General features: G+C 37.5%; 1 protein-coding gene across 2 annotated transcripts in view; it reads left to right on the top strand.

Moving 5' to 3' along the window:
* Positions 1 to 47: 47 nt before the first annotated feature.
* The window catches only part of LOC133545301 (oocyte zinc finger protein XlCOF6-like), a 126,717-nt gene continuing 108,093 nt past the window's right edge, over positions 48 to 18,671 (top strand). Inside the window, exons 1-6 of one of the 2 annotated variants that reach the window (XM_061890743.1) lie at positions 48 to 173; positions 965 to 1,085; positions 1,428 to 1,650; positions 2,307 to 2,396; positions 4,314 to 4,511; positions 9,062 to 10,892. In XM_061890743.1, the coding sequence (XP_061746727.1) occupies positions 169 to 173; positions 965 to 1,085; positions 1,428 to 1,650; positions 2,307 to 2,396; positions 4,314 to 4,511; positions 9,062 to 10,323 (1,899 nt within the window). In that variant the 5' untranslated portion in view covers positions 48 to 168 and the 3' untranslated portion in view covers positions 10,324 to 10,892. Of the gene's footprint in view, positions 174 to 964; positions 1,086 to 1,427; positions 1,651 to 2,306; positions 2,397 to 4,313; positions 4,512 to 9,061; positions 10,893 to 18,671 lie in introns of those variants that run through there. The other variant, XM_061890740.1, reaches the window with a different exon arrangement.

Here is an 18,671-nt window from a genome sequence, read left to right as displayed (position 1 = left end):
TTATCAATTGCGGAACAAATGTTGGCCAAACACGTGTTTCACTGGGACAATAGTGAGTGGTGCACACTTTCTTCGCCCTGCCACGGAACAAAAAAAAAGTCCCATTTGAGAGTTGCTGGTTTAACAATAGGAAGAATATATTCCACTCCTCTCTTATACACGCGGCTTATGAGGTAATATAAATGATATATTTTGATATGATTTATGTTATTTACCTGATATGTTGTTCGAAGCTAACGTGCTAGCGTTAGCAGGCCTTTGTAGCAAATACTAGCGTTTTTTTTTTGAGGAGTGTCTTTTATATGTTCTCTGTGAGAATTATGTGAATACGTTTTTCAACTTGTTTAAGTCGGGGTCCACGTTAATCAATTCATGGTACAAATATATAATGTCAGCATAATGCAGTCATCACACAAGTTAATCATCATAGTATGTACATTGAATTATTTATAATCCGGGGGGTGGGATGAGGAGCTTTGGTTGATATCAGAACTTCAGTTATCAACAATTGCATCAACAGAGAAATGGACATTGAAACAGTGTAGGTCTTACTTAGTAGGATATGTACAGCCAGCAGAAAACATAATGAATTCAGATAGCATAAGAACAAGTATATACATTAGAAATACATTCGATTATTTACATTAGGTTATTTACAATCCGGGAGATGGGATGTGAATGGAGGAGGAAGGGTTGAAGTTGCCTGGAGGTGTTGTGCATGTAAAGTAGATTGCAGTATTGTCCTGTTTAAGAGTGTCACATGCTGTTTACGACAGTAAATGTATAAATATGTATATATTTATATATTTGTATATATAGATATTCTCACGCCAGCACATTTCTTAAGCTGTGAGTGAGGTTCAACCAACATACTATCGCACGGCCACACTCGCTGGCACTTGTTACACGTGCTTCGCTGCACTTCTGTTGGTTTTCTGTTGGGTTAAAAATGTTGCTTTCGCAGAAGGAAGAACAAGGAGAGGATATTGCGCGTAAAAGTAAAGCCAACTAATCACAGCTCTGCAGTCCTGGTCACCGTTGACGTGAGGTGGGACTATTTTGGAGGTGCACGTCAAGGTTGGCTGGTAGGTTGGTAGTGGGAGGAGCAAGTTGGTGTCACTTGATGCTGCAGCACAATGAAACTTTTATACGTGCAGACTGACTTCATGCAGTTATGACGGTATTAAAATCCCAGCAGGAGGTTTTTTATAAGTTGTTACTTTTTATCAATAACTAATGTAAATGCAGAAAACAAGATCAATTACACAATTCATAATAATCATTAACTGATGATTATTCCATGTGTAGAAGAACATCACCCCAATGTGGTGTCAGTCCACTTGGAAAATATTATATGTGATAGACTAAAAAGTATTTGACACATCTGAGCTGAACTTTGTTTGTGTTGTCTTGCGGACGTCCAACAGATGAACGCTCGTCAAAAAGAACATCCCCTTCAGCAGCTGGAGGATCCACAGCCCCCCCACATTAAAGAGGAAGAGGAGGAAGTGTGGATCACTCAGGAGGAAGAGTGTCTTCTAGGGCAGGAGGAGGCTGATCTCACCCAGTTTCCACTGACTGTTGTCTCTGTGAAGACTGAAGAGCATGAAGACAAACCACCTGAGTTCTCACAGCTTCATCACAGTCCAAGTAAGCACAACATTTAGATGTCATCCAATATGTATGCTAAATAGTTAAAAACTGTTAGAACAAGGCGGCTAACATTATAGGTAATGGTAGTCCTCTATTGTGCCTTTAAAGCCCCTTTAAAGGCCTACTGAAACCTACTACTACCGACCACGCAGTCTGATAGTTTATACATCAATGATGAAATCTTAACATTGCAACACATGCCAATACGGCCGGTTTAGTTTACTAAATTGCAATTTTAAATTTCCCGCGAGGTATCCCGTTGAAAATGTCGCGGAATGATGACGCTTGTGTTTGTGACGTTATTGGTTTCAGCCCAGCACCACTCACGCCTAAAAGTTGTCTCTTTTCATCGCATAATTCCACAGTATTTTGGATTTCTGTGCTGCTGAATCTTTTGCAATTTTTTCAATTAATAATGGAGACTACAAAGAAGAATGCTTTTGGTGGAAAGCGGTGTATTGCAGCTGTCGTTAGCAAAACAAACACAGCCGGTGTTTCTTTGTTTGTTGTGAAGATTTACTATGGAGCAGAGCGGTCAAGCAAACATGTTTCTCTACCACATGTCAACCAGCAAGTTTTGGGATGAGAAAGTTGTGATATTAATATCACAAGTTTCTTACCGAAACTTGATTGGAGTTTGCGTCATCCTGCAGCAGCTGTCAAAGAGGCAGCTACGACTTTTTTTGCTCCTCCATGGCTTCCATCCGAGACACTGGCGGTCACCGCAGCCCTCCGACTTTCAGGTATGACTTTATAATCTCACTAAAATACTAGTAACACAATAAGCAGATAAGAGATTTTCCATAATTAAATGTGTCTAATAACATCTGAATCGCTCCCACTGCAATCGCCTTTTCTTTTTTCTTTTCTCGTGCTTCACTTTAAATTTCCTCATCCACGAATCTTTCATCCTCGCTCAAATTAATAGGGAAATCGTCGCTTTCTCAGTCCAAATCGCTCCTGCTGCTGGTGGCTATGATTATAATCAATGTTCAGATGTGAGGAGCCCTACAACCCGTGATGTCACGCGCACATCGTCTGCTACTTCCGGTAAAGGCAAGGCTTTTTTATCAGCGACCAAAAGTTGCGAAGTGTATCGTCAATGTTCTCTACTAAATCCTTTCAGCAAAAATATGGCAATATCGTGAAATGATCAAGTATGACACATAGAATGGACTTGCTATCCCCGTTTAAATAAGAAAATATAATTCCAGTAGGCCTTTAATTTGCCAGTTTGTCATTGAAAGCCCTGCTAGTCTAGGTTTTGATGATTCAACCTTTGCTTGTCTTGTGGCCGCCAGTCTGTTATTTGTTCTTTATAGGTACAATAAATCATGGAATGATCACTTAAGCCGCATACAGTAGTTTCACTTGTGGTGATCTTAGACTGGTCAGAAGTAACAACGAGGTCTATTAAGGTTTAAAAGGACTCACTCACCCTGGTAGTTTGCTTAATGAGCTAAGTGAGGCAATGTTGGTGGCACAGCTTAGTGAAGGTTTTAAAAATGGGTGAATCCTTTTGGGACATACCTCTGTTCCAGTCCCCAAAAAGATGTAAACCTGTATCAACATGTTTACGCAAAACTCACACTCTCACTAAATACATTTTATACTGTAATCAAATCTCATTAGTTATAATTTCACTTCCTGATTCTGACCTACATGCATCAATAAATGAAAGTAAACATTTATTTTCAATAACCAAAGTAGTCAACACTTGATTTATTAAAAGAACATAAAGGTCACTGACATTCCGGCAGCGTGTCGTAGATGGTCTCCAATTCCTAAAGAGGAATTGTTGATGGAGATACTCCATAAAACACCACATAGCAAAACATGTTTGGGTAAAAGTTCCTTTTGGCCCAGACAACAAGATGACCGGCAAAACGTATTTTGCATGATAACAAAAACATACCATAAGTGTTTTTTTTAGTGATTTTGGAATTAGATTTTTTTTTTAATTTCCATAATATAGAATCAATCATCAATCAATCAATGTTTATTTATATAGCCCCAAATCACAAATGTCTCAAAGGACTGCACAAATCATTACGACTACAACATCCTCGGAAGAACCCACAAAAGGGCAAGGAAAACTCACACCCAGTGGGCAGGGAGAATTCACATTCAGTGGGACGCCAGCGACAATGCTGACTATGAGAAACCTTGGAGAGGACCTCAGATGTGGGCAACCCCCCCCCCCTCTAGGGGACCGAAAGCAATGGATGTCGAGCGGGTCTAACATGATACTGTGAAAGTTCAATCCATAGTGGCTCCAAGACAGCAGTGAGAGTCCCGTCCACAGGAAACCAATGGTAATGACAATGTCATTATAATATTGTGGTTAAATTTAGAGATAAAGAGTAGGTGTAATAGACCATATACAGAATACAATGTTTACATACTTTACATTAAGAATGCCTCAATCAATGCTGCCTCGTACTTATAAAAACTTTTAAAATTGCCCCTCATCAAATTTCCAAGTCGGTTTTTGTACTCACTCTACCACTTTTGAATAATTTGAGGACATCAGTAGGTATTTCCCGTGTTTTTAGTGGTTGTTTTGCTACACACGTTCAGAACACAAATAATATCAATGTGTTAACAGTGTCAGTCCAAAACTATTTATATTCTCTCTGATTAATTTATTTACCCAACAGACCTCCAGCAGCCCCTTCACATTAAAGAGGAAGAGGAGGATCCACAGCCCCCCCACATTAAAGAGGAAGAGGAGGGAGAGTGTCTTCTAGGGCAGGAGGAGGCTGATCTCAGCAAGTTTCCACTGACTGTTGTCTCTGTGAAGACTGAAGAGCATGAAGACAAACCAGCTGAGTCCTCACAGCTTCATCACAGTCCAAGTAAGCACAACATCCACATATCATTTTACTCTCAGGGCATTCAATCCATCACAACTGGACTGTTCACTTTGTTTTACAAGACCTTTGTCCTCTCATCCAAGTAGGCTTCATCACTTCATGCTCATAGATAGGGATGATGTTTGTTAAGAAATTATCGATTTCGATGCCATCGAATCCTCTTATTAAAACGATTCTCATCGAATCCAAATAGGTTGTCATATATGTAAAAACACACAATACTTGGTTTGACAAAAGCTCACTTTTATTTTTTAAGGAAAAAATAAAATAAATATTGACTGTTTGTGCCCCTTTAAGTGGGCCACCTAAGAAAAATACATGCAGGGGAAAATCCTGCACGCATTTGTATTGTACAGCACTTTACATTTGAATACAAATCTCAGCGTAATACCGTTGTTTACTTTTTGCTCCGTTACATGTCAGCAAAATACAATTATTAACCTACTTGTATTCGTCCGTGTTCACTAAGTTGAAGGTGAGGAGATTTTTCACCATCATTCTCATTAGCTTGCGAGTAATGTTGTCATTCTCTTCCTCACTCATCTTGCTGCGCTCTGCGTTATACCTCGCCATGGTAAATAGTTATACCTCGCCATGGTAAATGGTTATACCTCGCTATGGTAAATGGGTTAACGCTCTGTGCTACAGAGCAAACACTGCCCTGGTCACTCTGCCTGTCATGAATGTAATCATCTAAAATAGAATAACGTAAACATTATCTTAATTCACATCTTGAAAGCGCTAGTTTATTAGACAGACCTGCAAACTCTGTAGTGGTGTTGGCTACAAGATACCGTTAACGTTATCACACATACAAAAAGGCTAACGTTAACGTTACCGTTAGCCACTGACTATGCTTTGGTAACGTTTGTCTAGCTAACATTACTGCAGTCCTGGTTGACATAAGAGGTAACGTTATTTTAACCAAAAGGCTACAAGTGAGCAGATATGGAAATTAACCGGCAGCAGTTAACGTTAGTTACTCACCAGCACTATCAGTGGGACTGCAGGTTGAAGCAGAGGAAGAGGGGCGTGCTTTGTCATCTCTGTCGCTGCTTCTCCACGTGTCGAAGACATGACACGTTTCTCTAACCTTCACATTATGTGCGACCTGAACATGTTTCATCATGTTTGTTGTACTACTCCCTTTACAGGAAAGCGAAGCCTGACAATAATTGCAGACAGCCGTTTCCTCGTCGTGTTTCTTTGTAAAGTGAAGCCATGCCTTGGAGCGTTTTTTCCGGTCCATTTTTGTTGCTGCTTCTGTATCTGCCGCCGAATGACTGAGCTACGTCATTTCCTGTGACGTGCCACAGGACATTTCCTGTGACACGGGATTCGTTCCCAGGGATTCGAATAAAGAACCAAATATTTTTCTTTACTATAGTGGCTTCGAGAACGGGAACCGTTTCTCAAAAAGGGATTCAAATCCATGAAATCGGTTCTTTTCTTATTGAACAATCGGTAGAACCGGTTCTCTAACGTCATCCCTACTCATAGACTTAAATTCTAATCATTGGAATTTAGAGAGGAACTGCACTTTTTTGGGGAGTTTTTTTTTTCTATTATTCACAATCATTATAAAAGACATGACGATGGATATGTTTTTTTTAAATCACATTCTAACTCATTAATGTATATACAAGTCCTCTATAACCATCCAAAAAGCGCCAACAATACTCCATTTGCATTTTGTGGCTTGAATACCAACCAAGTATTAGTGATATTGTTATTATAAGTGCTAACGCAGACAAACTATTTATAGCGTGTGTGTCTATGTTGACATCAGCAGCTGGTAAGCTCCTTCCTCGCCTTGGTACTGGTGAAAGATTTTTCCAGATCAGGAATCATACCTCTCACCTGGATAGTCGAAGGATGAGGATGTACTCTGACAAGTTGGTACCCTTTGACAGCTAATTTAGACCCGGCGATGGCGAATGACACGAAGAGACGCTTAGCTTCACCCCCTTTTCCGTGCAACGATTATGAGTAATTCGTCATCTAAACTGGAATGTAACAATAGTCTATCAGTCTGCGTCATAGTGACAGCAAACCATATACAGTAAGTGATGTTTTTTATGTTTAATGGCTCTCACAAAGTCTGCAGTGTGTAATATTCAGTGATGTGAAAAAAAAGAAAAGCGAACGTTGTTATTTAGCGCTTTTTTCTAGTGATTCAGAGCGCTTTACATAGTGAAACCCATGATCTAAGTTACATTTAAACCAGTGTGGGTGGCACTGGGAGCAGGTGAGTAAAGTACCTTGCCCAAGGACACAACGGCAGTGACTAGAATTCAACCTGGAACCCTCAAGTTGCCTTAGAATGTATAAAACTATCAAAATCTCGTAAAAATCGTAAATACATCCTAGAAATGTCTCAATAATTCCATGAAGAATATCTTTATTTAGGAACTTTCTAATGTATTGTGTTTCTATCTACACTTCTGTTAAAATGTAATAATCACTTATTCTGCTGTTTCGTTAAAATGCACTAAGCACTTGTTTTGTTGTTTGATACTTTAGTTTTGGCTGATCCTAGAAATTTAGTTATCAATCCAGTACCAAGTAGTTACAGGGCCAGTATTGGTCATACCAATGCGGATACTGATATTTACATTTTTCAAGATAATTGAGTACTCAAATTTTTGTTCGCAATCATAATCAGACAAAAACACAGGATGGTGGTGTTAGAATATCAACTGCATATTTAAATATGGCTCTGAATTTAATCATTAAGTTTAAGCCCTTATAATCTTCCTTATTTACTGAGTTTGTAAACAATAACACAATCTATTGAATATATATAATACAAAATATTGATCAAACCACTGTTTTAACCTTATACTGATATTATACTGTTGATTTTTGCATCAATCGGACCACATTTGTTGACATTCAAGAGCTTTAGCAGGGTTTCTGTGGGTCATTAAAAAGCATTAAAAGTCATTAAATGGACTTTTCCTAAATTAAGTCCTTAAATTGTATTAATAAGCATTAAATACGATGTCCAGAGGCATTAATATATTTATGTAATTGTAGGCCAGGATCGGTGTACTGTATTTTCTGGGCAATTGGGCGCACCGGATTATAAGGCGCACAGTCGATAAGCGAGTCTAGTCAGGTCTATTTTCATATAAAAAGCGCACCGGATTAGAAGGTCATTTATATATATTTTTCTAAATGTAAAATACTTCCTTGTGGTCTACATAAAATGTAATAGTGGTTCTTTGGTCAAAATGTTGCATAGATGATGTTTTACATATCATCTTCAAGTGAGTTTCTGACAGTCGCTTCAGAATGTACCGTTTTGTGGGCGGTCTTATTTACGTGGCTCTCCTTCGACAGCGTCTTCTCCCCATCATCTTTGTTGTAGCGGTGTAGCGTGCAAGGACGGGAGTGGAAGAAGTGTCAAAAGATGCAGCTAATTGTTTTAATGACATTCAGACTTTACTTCAATCAACAATGAGCTATATCTCCTCAGCCGAGGCTCACTAGTGCCACAACATCGCCGGAAATGTGTCCCGTGAATAAACGTCCGACCGGAACACTATAATGACCAATGTTCCTTGGATGAATTATGTAAACTCAATACACGGGTATGTTTTAGTGCTTTCATGGCGAGTTTACTGACAGATAAAAGTAAGAACTTTACACTACTTTGTATTAGAAATGGCAACAACAGAAGATGAATGTCCCATAAAGAGAAGATAGAGAAAAATAAGCTCATTGACTACGGCAATGTTTAGTAATTATGCAGATCCCAAATAAACATCAGCAGGTACCAAAAGGTAAGAGAAGCCAGATAATATGTCTGCTAATGGGTGCCATTTTGCGGCCGTTATACACAAACACACACAATAGTGATACTTGTGTCTCTGACTATGGTAGCCGTAATGGGACAACAATCCATCAAGCGGTGCGGCTTCAAAGTTGTACTAAAACATTTGGACATATTTTGAGTGCCGTGTGTAATGTTCTTTATTTTCAATGGAACATTTAAAGTTTTGGTGTTGTTTACTGGCGTCATATTACAGTCTACAGGTATCTCTTATGTGTGACTGACATCTACCGGTCACACTTATCTTTACACCATGTACCAAATGACAAAGGACAAGGCACAGGAAAAGCAGGGGACAACCCACAGCACTCGCAGTGAGAAAACTCGACCACAAGATAGCGTCATAGCAGAGACAACAATACAGAATACAGATTTACACTGTAAACGACCTAATCTTTTCTCCAAGTTTATACATCAGTAACTGACATAAAAATGACGGAGGGCGCAGGAGCCTATCCCAGCTGCACTCACACAGAAGGGAATTTATCACAATATAGGTTTTAGGCCATATTGCTTATCTCTCGTAAAAAGTGTTCTTTTCCTGTGAATAATGTTGTAAAGAGCAGTGTGTTTGTTTTCAGGCCAATTCATGTAATAACTTGTTATTTTAAGTTCATGTAAACTTACTGAATGCCTCATGTGACTGAGCAAATCTGGACATTTCTCAAGCATGTTGTAATTGTGTGTCCTGTAGACGTCTGTCAAGAACAACTCCTGCCTGAGAAACCAGAGTGTAGCTCCAGGATGGCGAAGAAGGATCCATCAAAGAAGAAGACCAGGCGCCACAGACCCTGTGACGTCTCCTTTTCTTCTTCGACACAGACCCTTCCCTGTAAAAAGGAAGAGGAAGACTCTCTGACCCCCCACATTAAAGAGGAAGCGATGGAACACCTCATCAGGCAGGAAGGAGATCATCTTGAAGGACTGGTGGAGTTCCCAGTGACTGGTGTCCCTGTGAAAAGTGAAGATTATGAGGTCCAAGGTGAAAGTGAGGAGAGGGGAGGGGGGGAGCCTCCAAGCAGCAGCTCAACACAACACATGACAACAGAAGCTGATGGAGACCACTGTGGAGGATCACAAGCAGACAAGCTCTTAGCTCCACTATCAGATAGTGAGGACACAACGTCACACTCTCCTGACACTGATGATGAAGACTCTAAAGATGATAAGACATGTCACACTGACAACACTCACTTCACATGTTCTCACTGTGACAAAACATTTAAATACAATTGTCATCTGAAAGTACACATGAGAACACACACCGGAGAAAAACCTTTTATCTGTTCACTCTGTGGTAAAGGTTTTGTAGAAAGTCACACTTTGAAAGTACACATTAGAACACACACAGGTGAAAAACCTTTTTCTTGTTCAATCTGTGGTAAATGTTTTGCACAAAATTCATGCTTGGTAAAACACAGAAAAATACACACTGGAGAAAAATCTTCTATCTGTTCAATCTGTGGTAAAGGTTTTGTTCAAAGTAACAATTTGAAAGTGCACATGAGAATACACACCGGAGAAAAACCTTTTATCTGTTCAATATGTAGTAAAGGTTTTGCAGAAAGTCGATTTTTGAAAGAACATTTGAGAACACACACTGGTGAAAAACCTTTTTTTTGTTCAATCTGTGGCTTATCTTTTACAAGGAAGGAACATTTGAAAGTCCACATGAGAACACACACTGGCGAAAAACCTTTTTCCTGTTCAACTTGTGGGAAAGGTTTTACACAAAGTCGTTGTTTGAAAAGACACAAGAGAACACATACTGGTGAAAAATCACATTCCTGTTCAATGTGCAACAGAAGCTTTTGTGACCAATCAAACCTTATCAGACACATGAGAAGACACACAGGAGAGAAAGCGTTGAGTTGCAGTGTGTGTGGTGAAAGATTCTCTTATAAGTACCAGTGTAAGAAACACAAGTGTGCTGGTGAGAACAGCAGCAGCAAATGAAACTGCAGGATTTGAAATAAACTGTCAAGACTTTAATTGTGACTTTCTAACAACATCAGCACATATAACATATGTGACATTGTTGTTTGTGGAACAGTCTTTTTTAATATGCGTCTACAGTTATAGATTAGATATTTTATAATAGTGCTTTTTTTCAGTCAAGTACATGCATTAATATGTAATCAATGCTTGGAGTGTCAGGCAAAAGCCAATATTGTACATCATCCACAGAGATTTACTTTGCATACATGCATAAACAACGGTGTATTGTGTTTCTTTATCACAGAATGAACAAGTGTTGTCTTCTATTGCAAAACAACATCCTAACAAATATTTTAAGTGGTCAATTCTGTCTTGCTTTTGGAAGAATGGAAACTTTCAAGTTGTGAGTATTATTTTTGTTCCAGAGAAAATACAGCAAAGGAGGGATAGCAAATAATTAAAAAGATGATATACTGTAAGTAGAATATTTTGAACAAAAGGCTTTTTATTCTTTGTATTTTTTTTTTTTTTGGAGGTCGTACTTATTGAAATCTTCAAATAATAAAATACTTTTACCACTCAATAAATACATCAGCGACCAAATGCCTTTTTCAAACCATTGCTGTACAAAGATGGATTTGTTTCTCATTTTAATATAACAACAATTCCATAGTGGAGTATTGTGTGTGATGAAGTTGTGTTTGTAAATTAGTTTCCAGTACAACAACACTTGCAGGTAGGGATGTGTACGCACACACAGTAGTGTGCCTCTGCAATTACTCCGGTGAAAACTGTAAGATTTCATTTTAATTCTGCTTTTTTTTTAAATTTATAACTGACAACGTTTGGCCAACTGTATGCATGCCTATCACTATGGGTGAGCGTTATGTACGTGTGAATCTGAGCATGAATGTGGAGAAAAGAGATGCACAATCATATTTCAACTTACTAATAACTAAGGTTTTTTTTTTCATGTAAAGATAACAAATCTTAAAACACTATGTCAAATTGTAAGAAAAAAAATCTAGTTCCATGGAACGTTAGGGGCTTAGCCAAAAATATTAAAACAGGGGAAGGATTTTTGACATTTAAATTCATCGAAAGCAGATGTATTCTTACAAGAAACACATCTCTGTAAAGACAACCAACACAAACTTAAAACTAGATGGATATCTCAGGTTTATCACGCACCCTTTACTTCACAAGCTAGAGGTGTAGCTATTTTATTTTTGAAGTGAAGTGAATTATATTTATATAGCGCTTTTCTCTAGTGACTCAAAGTGCTTTACATAGTGAAACCCAATATCTAAGTTACATTTAAACCAGTGTGGGTGGCACTGGGAGCAGGTGCGTAGTAAAGTGCCTTGCCCAAGGACACAACGGCAGTGACTAGGATGGCGGAAGTGGGAATCGAACCTGCAACCCTCAAGTTGCTAGCACGGCCACTCTACCAACTGAGCTATGCCACCCCCTCATAAAAATGTGCCTTTCATACTTACATCAAAAATAATTGACCCTAACGGAAGACTTATTTTATTGAAGGGTCATATTACAAACCCCGTTTCCAAATGAGTTGGGAAATTGTGTTAGATGTAAGTATAAACGGAATACAATGATTTGCAAATCCTTTTCAACCCATATTCAATTGAATGCACTACAAAAACAAGATATTTGATGTTCAAACTCATAAACATTTTTTTTTTTTGCAACTAATAATTAACTTAGAATTTCATGGCTGCAACACGTGCCAAAGTAATTAGAAAAGGGCATGTTCACCACTGTCTTACATCACATTTTCTTTTAACAGCACTCAATAAACGTTTGGGAACTGAGGAAACTAATTGTTGAAGCTTTGAAAGTGGAATTCTTTACCATTGTTGTTTTATGTACAGCTTAAGTTGTTTAACAGTCCGGGTTCTTGTCATATTTTACGCTTCATAATGCACCACACATTTTCGATGGGGGACATATCTGGACTGCAGGCGGGCCAGGAAAGTTCCTGCACTTGTTTACTACGAAGCCAGGCTGTTGTAACACGCGGCTTGGCATTGTTTTGCTTAAATAAGCAGTGGCTTCCATGATAACATTGCTTGGATGACAACATATGTTGCTCCAAAACCAGTATGGACCATTCAGCATTAATTGTGCCTTCACAGATGTGTAAGATACCCATGCCTTGGGCTCTAGTACACCCCCATACCATCACAGATGCTGACTTTTGAACTTTGCGCCAATAACAATCCGGATGGTTATTTTCCTCTTTGTTCCTGAGGACACTACGTCCACAGTTTCCAAATATATTTTGAAATCTGGACTTGTCAGTTGTCAGACCACAAAACACTTTTCCACTTTGCATCAGTCCATCTTAGATGAGCTCTGGCCCAGCCAAGCCGGTGGCGTTTCAGGGTGTCGTTGATAAATGGGTTTGGCTTTGCATAGTAGAGTTTCAACTTGCACTTACAGATGTAGCGACCAACTGTAGTTACTAACAGTGGTATTATGAAGTGTTCCTGAGCCCATGTGGTGATATCCTTTACACACTGATGTCGGTTTTTTTATGCAGTACCGCCTGAGGGATCAAAGGGCCGTAATTTTATCGCTTACGTGCAGTGAGTTCTCCAGATTCTCTGATTCCTTTGATGATTTTATGGACCGTAGATGGTAAAATCCCTAAATTCCTTGCAATAGCTCGTTGAGAAATGTTGTTTTTAAACTGTTCGACAATTTGCTTACAAATTGGTGACCCTCGCCCCATCCTTGTTTGTGAATTACTTAGTATTTCATGGAAGCTGCTTTTATACCCAATCATGGCACCCACCTGTTCCCAATTAGTCTGCACACCTGTGGGATGTTCCAAATAAGTGTTTGATGAGCATTCCTCAACTTTATCAGTATTTATTGCCACTTTTCCCAACTTCTTTGTCACATGTTGCTGGCATCAAATTCTAAAGTTAATGATTATTTGCAAAAAAAAAAATGTTTATGAGTTTGCACATCAAATATGTTGTCTTTGTAGCATATTCAACTGAATATGGGTTGAAAATGATTTGCAAATCATTGTATTCCGTTTATATTTACATCTAACACAATTTCCCAACTCATATGGAGTGGGACGGCGTGGCGCAGTGGGAGAGTGGCTGTGTGCAACCTGACGGTCCCTAGTTCAATCCCCACCTAGTACCAACCTCATCATGTCCGTTGTGTCCTGAGCAAGACACTTCACCCTTGCTCCTGATGGGTGCTGGTTAGCGCCTTGCATGGCAGCTCCTTCCATCAGTGTGAGAATGTGTGTGTAAATGTGGAAGTAGTGTCAAAGCGCTTTGAGTACCTTGAAGGTAGAAAAGCGCTATACATGTACAACCCATGTATCATTTATTTATGGAAACGGGGTTTGTGCATCCTACCCAGTAACTTTTTTGAATATCTATGGACCAAACATCAATGACTCAAACTTTTATCATCGAGTGTTTGGTCTATTTCTTGATGATAGCTCCTCTCATATCTACATTGGTGGTGATTTTAACTGCCCTTTGGATCTCACTTTAGATAGATTGTCAACTAAATCTCATGTAATTGCTAATTCCCCTAAAACTATTAATAATCTCATGAGATCAAAAAATATCATTGACATATGGAGAATAAAACACCCTAATAAAAGGGAATATTAATTGTACTCTTCTGTACACAATTCTTCCTGAGAATTGACTACTTTTTAGTGGAAGCCTCTGCCCTCTCCAATGTCAGTAATCCCGAGTACCATAGTAGAATCATCTCAGATCACAGTTCTGTGAGTTTGCAGATCCAAACTGATCTCCTTAAAATCAAACAAAAATGGAGATTTAATCCACAATTATTATTATATGAAGATTTTAAAGAGTATATAAACAAGATTATCCAAGATTTTTTTGAGGTGAATGATAACGGAGAGCTTCTCAGACTCCACATTGTGGGAAGCCCTTAAAGCTACTCTGAGAGGATTTATAATTTCATTTGAAAGCTCAAATCAAAGAGAAGCAAGAAAAAGGCAGAAAGAATTAGAAAAAATAAATTAAAGAAATGGAAGAAATTCATATAAATTCTCTTTTGCAGTCTGACTACAATAAGATGCTGAAACTGAAAAATGAATACAACTCTCTTTTTTACGGGGTAGTATCCAAACTCTTGCTGAAAAATAAACAAAAACATTTTTAATTATCCGATAAACCACACAAACTTCTGTTTAGACAGCTCAAAGGAGATCAAGCCAAAGATGCTATTCACAAAATATGCTCAAAAACAGGTGAAACATTTACAGATTTACAGGATATCAACAATGTCTTCAAAGACTTTTATTCAGAATTATACAAATCTAGTTCAGCTCTATCGGCTAATGATTTTAATTATTTTTTTTACCTCATTAAACGTACCTCAACTGAGTCCAAATCATCAGAATTCTTTAGACAACACTATTTCAACCGAAGAACTGCAAAAAGCACTGAAATCTTTCTCCGTGAATAAAAGACCTGGTCCAGATGGATTTGGTGCGGAGTTTTATCAAGCTTTTAGTGAAATACTGTCCCCTATAATACTTAGAATGTTAAATGGTTCTTTTGTGAACAATAAACTTCCAAGCTCGCCCGATTGTAGCTGAGATAGGCGCCAGCGCCCCCCGCAACCCCAAAAGGGAATAAGCGGTAGAAAATGGATGGATGGATGGATGTATGAAGCCCATATATGTATGATACCAAAAAAGGGAAACAATCGACTTGATCCAGCCAATTATAGACCTATCTCCCTGCTCAATTTAGACCATAAGATTCTAACTAAGGTACTCGCAACAAGGTTAAGCACCACATAACAGAAATTATTCATCCGGAGGATCAGGTTGGTTTCATCCCGGACAGACATTCTTTTGGCAATGTACGGAGATTACTGAACGTGTTGTACTCAGACTGCACAGGAAACAAAAAGGCCGCGGTCCTGACTCTGGATGCTCATAAAGCTTTTGATTAAATTGAGTGGGCTAATCTTTATCATGTTCTCAAATTATCTGGGTTGGGAGAAAACTTTATAAAATGGGTTAAAATAATTTATTTTGCACCAAAATCATATGTCATAACTAATAATGTAATATCGGATAGTTTTGAATTACATTGTGGCGTGAGACAGGGTGACTGCCTGTGCCCTTACTCTTCAATTTGGCCCTCAAACCACTGGCTATTGGTTTAAGAATGAACTCTAATATTAAAGGATTTTCAGTGGGCTCAACAGGGAGTCTCATCTCACTTTATGCAGATTATGTACTTGTTACACTTACTGATCCACAAATTGCATTACCACTTCTTTTAGAATATGTGATTATAAAATAATCTGGTCCAAAAGTGAGTTTATGTTCCTAGAATATAATGTTAAAATCAGTCAAAATCCAGTTAAAGTCGCAGAAAATTATATATCCTATCTTGGCTTAAAAATATCTAAAAATTATGAATCATTACTAAAGTTGAACTTTACTGAAGCCTTTGAGAAACTGAAAGTGTGTATTGAGTATTGGAATACCCTACCTCTCTCAATGTTAGGCAGAGTGAATGCTATAAAAATGATCACTCTGCCAAAATATATCTATCTTTTCAAAATGTACCAATTCTAATTCCTGCAGATTTTTTCCAAAAACTTGAATCTTCAGTTCTAGATTTTGTGGGGGGATATAAAAAAACGCAGATTATCCAAAAAGCACTTATTTAGATCTACAAAGGAAGGGGGACTGGGTCTTCCAATGTTCAAAAATTACTATTGGGCATCAAATCTGAACGCATTGACCTATTTTATTGGAAGATGGCGTTCCCAAAGAATGAATCACTTAATTATGCTCCCTCGTGGCTGAAATTGGAACTGCAGTCATTAGTTAAACCTTATACATCATTGCTATCTCTACTTTTTACTAAACCAGTCTCTTCAATTAAATCAATAAGCCATAGTGAAGTAGTAAACAACTCTATCAAAATTATTTCTCAAATTAAAAAAAATTGAATATTTCCAATGTAACTTTGTATTCACCAATGTGCCAATCATGCACTTATTCCATCGATAACAGATAAAACATTTTTTGACTGGTACTCAAATGGAATTAAATGCATAAAAAACATTTATTTTGAGGACAGTCTTGTGTCATTTGAGCAATTGCGAATCAAATTTAATTTGTACCAATTCAGTTGGTTTTGCTATTTGCAGGTAAAAATATTTATTAAAGAAAACATTTCAAAGTCTCAGCTGGTAAATGAGAAACATCCTCTTTTAGAATTATTAAATTTATCACCCACAAGTAAAAAGCTTGTCGCCAAATTTGCCAGCTGCTTCATTATGCCCATGACATCAGCAGACAGTGTTAAAAGAGCATGGGAACAGGAACTAAGAACAACAATACCCAATCAGCAATGGGAACGGACACTCTCTCAAATTCACAAGTGCTCAAATAACAACAGACATAGGCTCATGCAGTTTAAAGTGATTCATCGTTTATACTATTCTAAAGTTTTATTACACACATTTTATCCTGATACATCTCCACTTTGTGATAAATGTAAATCTGCTGAAGGATCATTGTCTCACTCGTTTTGGGGATGTCCAATATTCAATCATTTTGGTCCAGCATTTTCTTTTTTTACTCGGGAGTATATCAGAGAAAACTTGTCCCTGACAGGGATATAATCTTGTTTAGATGGTCTTCAGAAACACAAAAGCTTCCAAAATATATTAAAACTGTGTTGATGCTTGAGACAGTCTTGGCCAAAAGACTCATTCTCTCAGAGACTGGAAAACCCCATCTGCACCCAACTTCAGGAACTGGCTAAATGAACTTGTGAATGTAATGACTCTTGAAAAAATAAGATTTATAAACTCTACAAATATGAATACAATGGGAACTAACCTGGAAACCTTTTCTGACATATATTGAATCATAACTTATTGACATTTTAAAGAAAAACAAAACTGCAATCTTTTTTGTTGTGTGTACGGTGGACAGGCCCTCGGGAGGGGATCTTGTGATCACTTCTTGACGATCCTTGATGCCGAGGAATATTCATCCATTTTGCTATGGTCTGGATAGCCTGCTGATCGTGAGCCGCAGCGGGATGGATGGATGGATGGATATATATATATATATATATATATATATCCATCCATCCATCCATCCATATATATATATATATATATATATATATATATATACATTTATATATATATATATATATATATATATATATATATATATATATATATATATATATATATATATATATATATATATATATAAATATATATATATATGTCCATCCATCCATCCATATATATATATATATATATATGGATGGATGGATATATATATATATATATATATATATATATATATATATATATACATTTATATATATATATATATATATATATATATGTATATATATATATATATATATATATATATATATATATATATATATATATATCCATCCATCCATCCATCCCACAGTTAAAATGACAAACAGTCATACTTTGCTCACGCAAACCCTTCATACAGGCACACATCCACTCATACACACTTGAGGAGAGAGGTGCACTCGAACTTTAACAACTCAAGGTTTACAGTATAGACATTATTAGAAAAGATACCCAAATATTACATATATATATATATATATATATATATATATATATATATATATATATATATATATATATGTAAAATATACGTAAAATCTAATAAAATATAATTGCAAAAAGAAAAAGACCATTACAGTAGTACAAACTGCTGGAGAAAAAGACTTATTCTTTCTGAGTCTGATTCAGACATTATTCCTCTGATGTTGGCAATTTGTTTCAAGTGGTAAAAGCTGCTGATGTTATTGACTTAATGCAGCTGTTAAAAGTTCAAGTCTGAGTCTGTTATTACAAACGTATATACACAAACAAACAAACACACACACACACACACACACACACACACACACACACACACACACACACACACACACACACACACACACATACATATATATTCCTCGTGCACTAATTGACTTAAAGAGCACACGTCACGTTATCGATGGTAAAATGCAATTTTACACAATAAAATTTGCCTGAGTGGCTATGAGACGGTACAAAATGGACTAGAAAGGACAGATTGAAAAAATAATAATTAAAAGAAACAAAAACAATTTTTTTTTACTTTTTACTTGGGACTTGCCGCGGGCCGGATTTTGGACGCTCGGGGGCCGTATCCGGTCCGCGGGCCATAGTTTGGGGACCCCTAGCTTAGACTAATTGTGTCCAATCTTGCAAACAGGCTGGCGAAGGAGACCTCGAGCTTGTTCTCCAGGTTCGAGAAACGCTCTTGG

The sequence above is a fragment of the Nerophis ophidion genome, linkage group LG28 (genome assembly GCF_033978795.1).
Source record: "Nerophis ophidion isolate RoL-2023_Sa linkage group LG28, RoL_Noph_v1.0, whole genome shotgun sequence".
Lineage (NCBI taxonomy): Eukaryota > Metazoa > Chordata > Actinopteri > Syngnathiformes > Syngnathidae > Nerophis > Nerophis ophidion.
The sequence above is the reverse complement of the archived record's forward strand: the minus strand, read 5'-3'. Positions and strand labels throughout refer to the sequence as shown.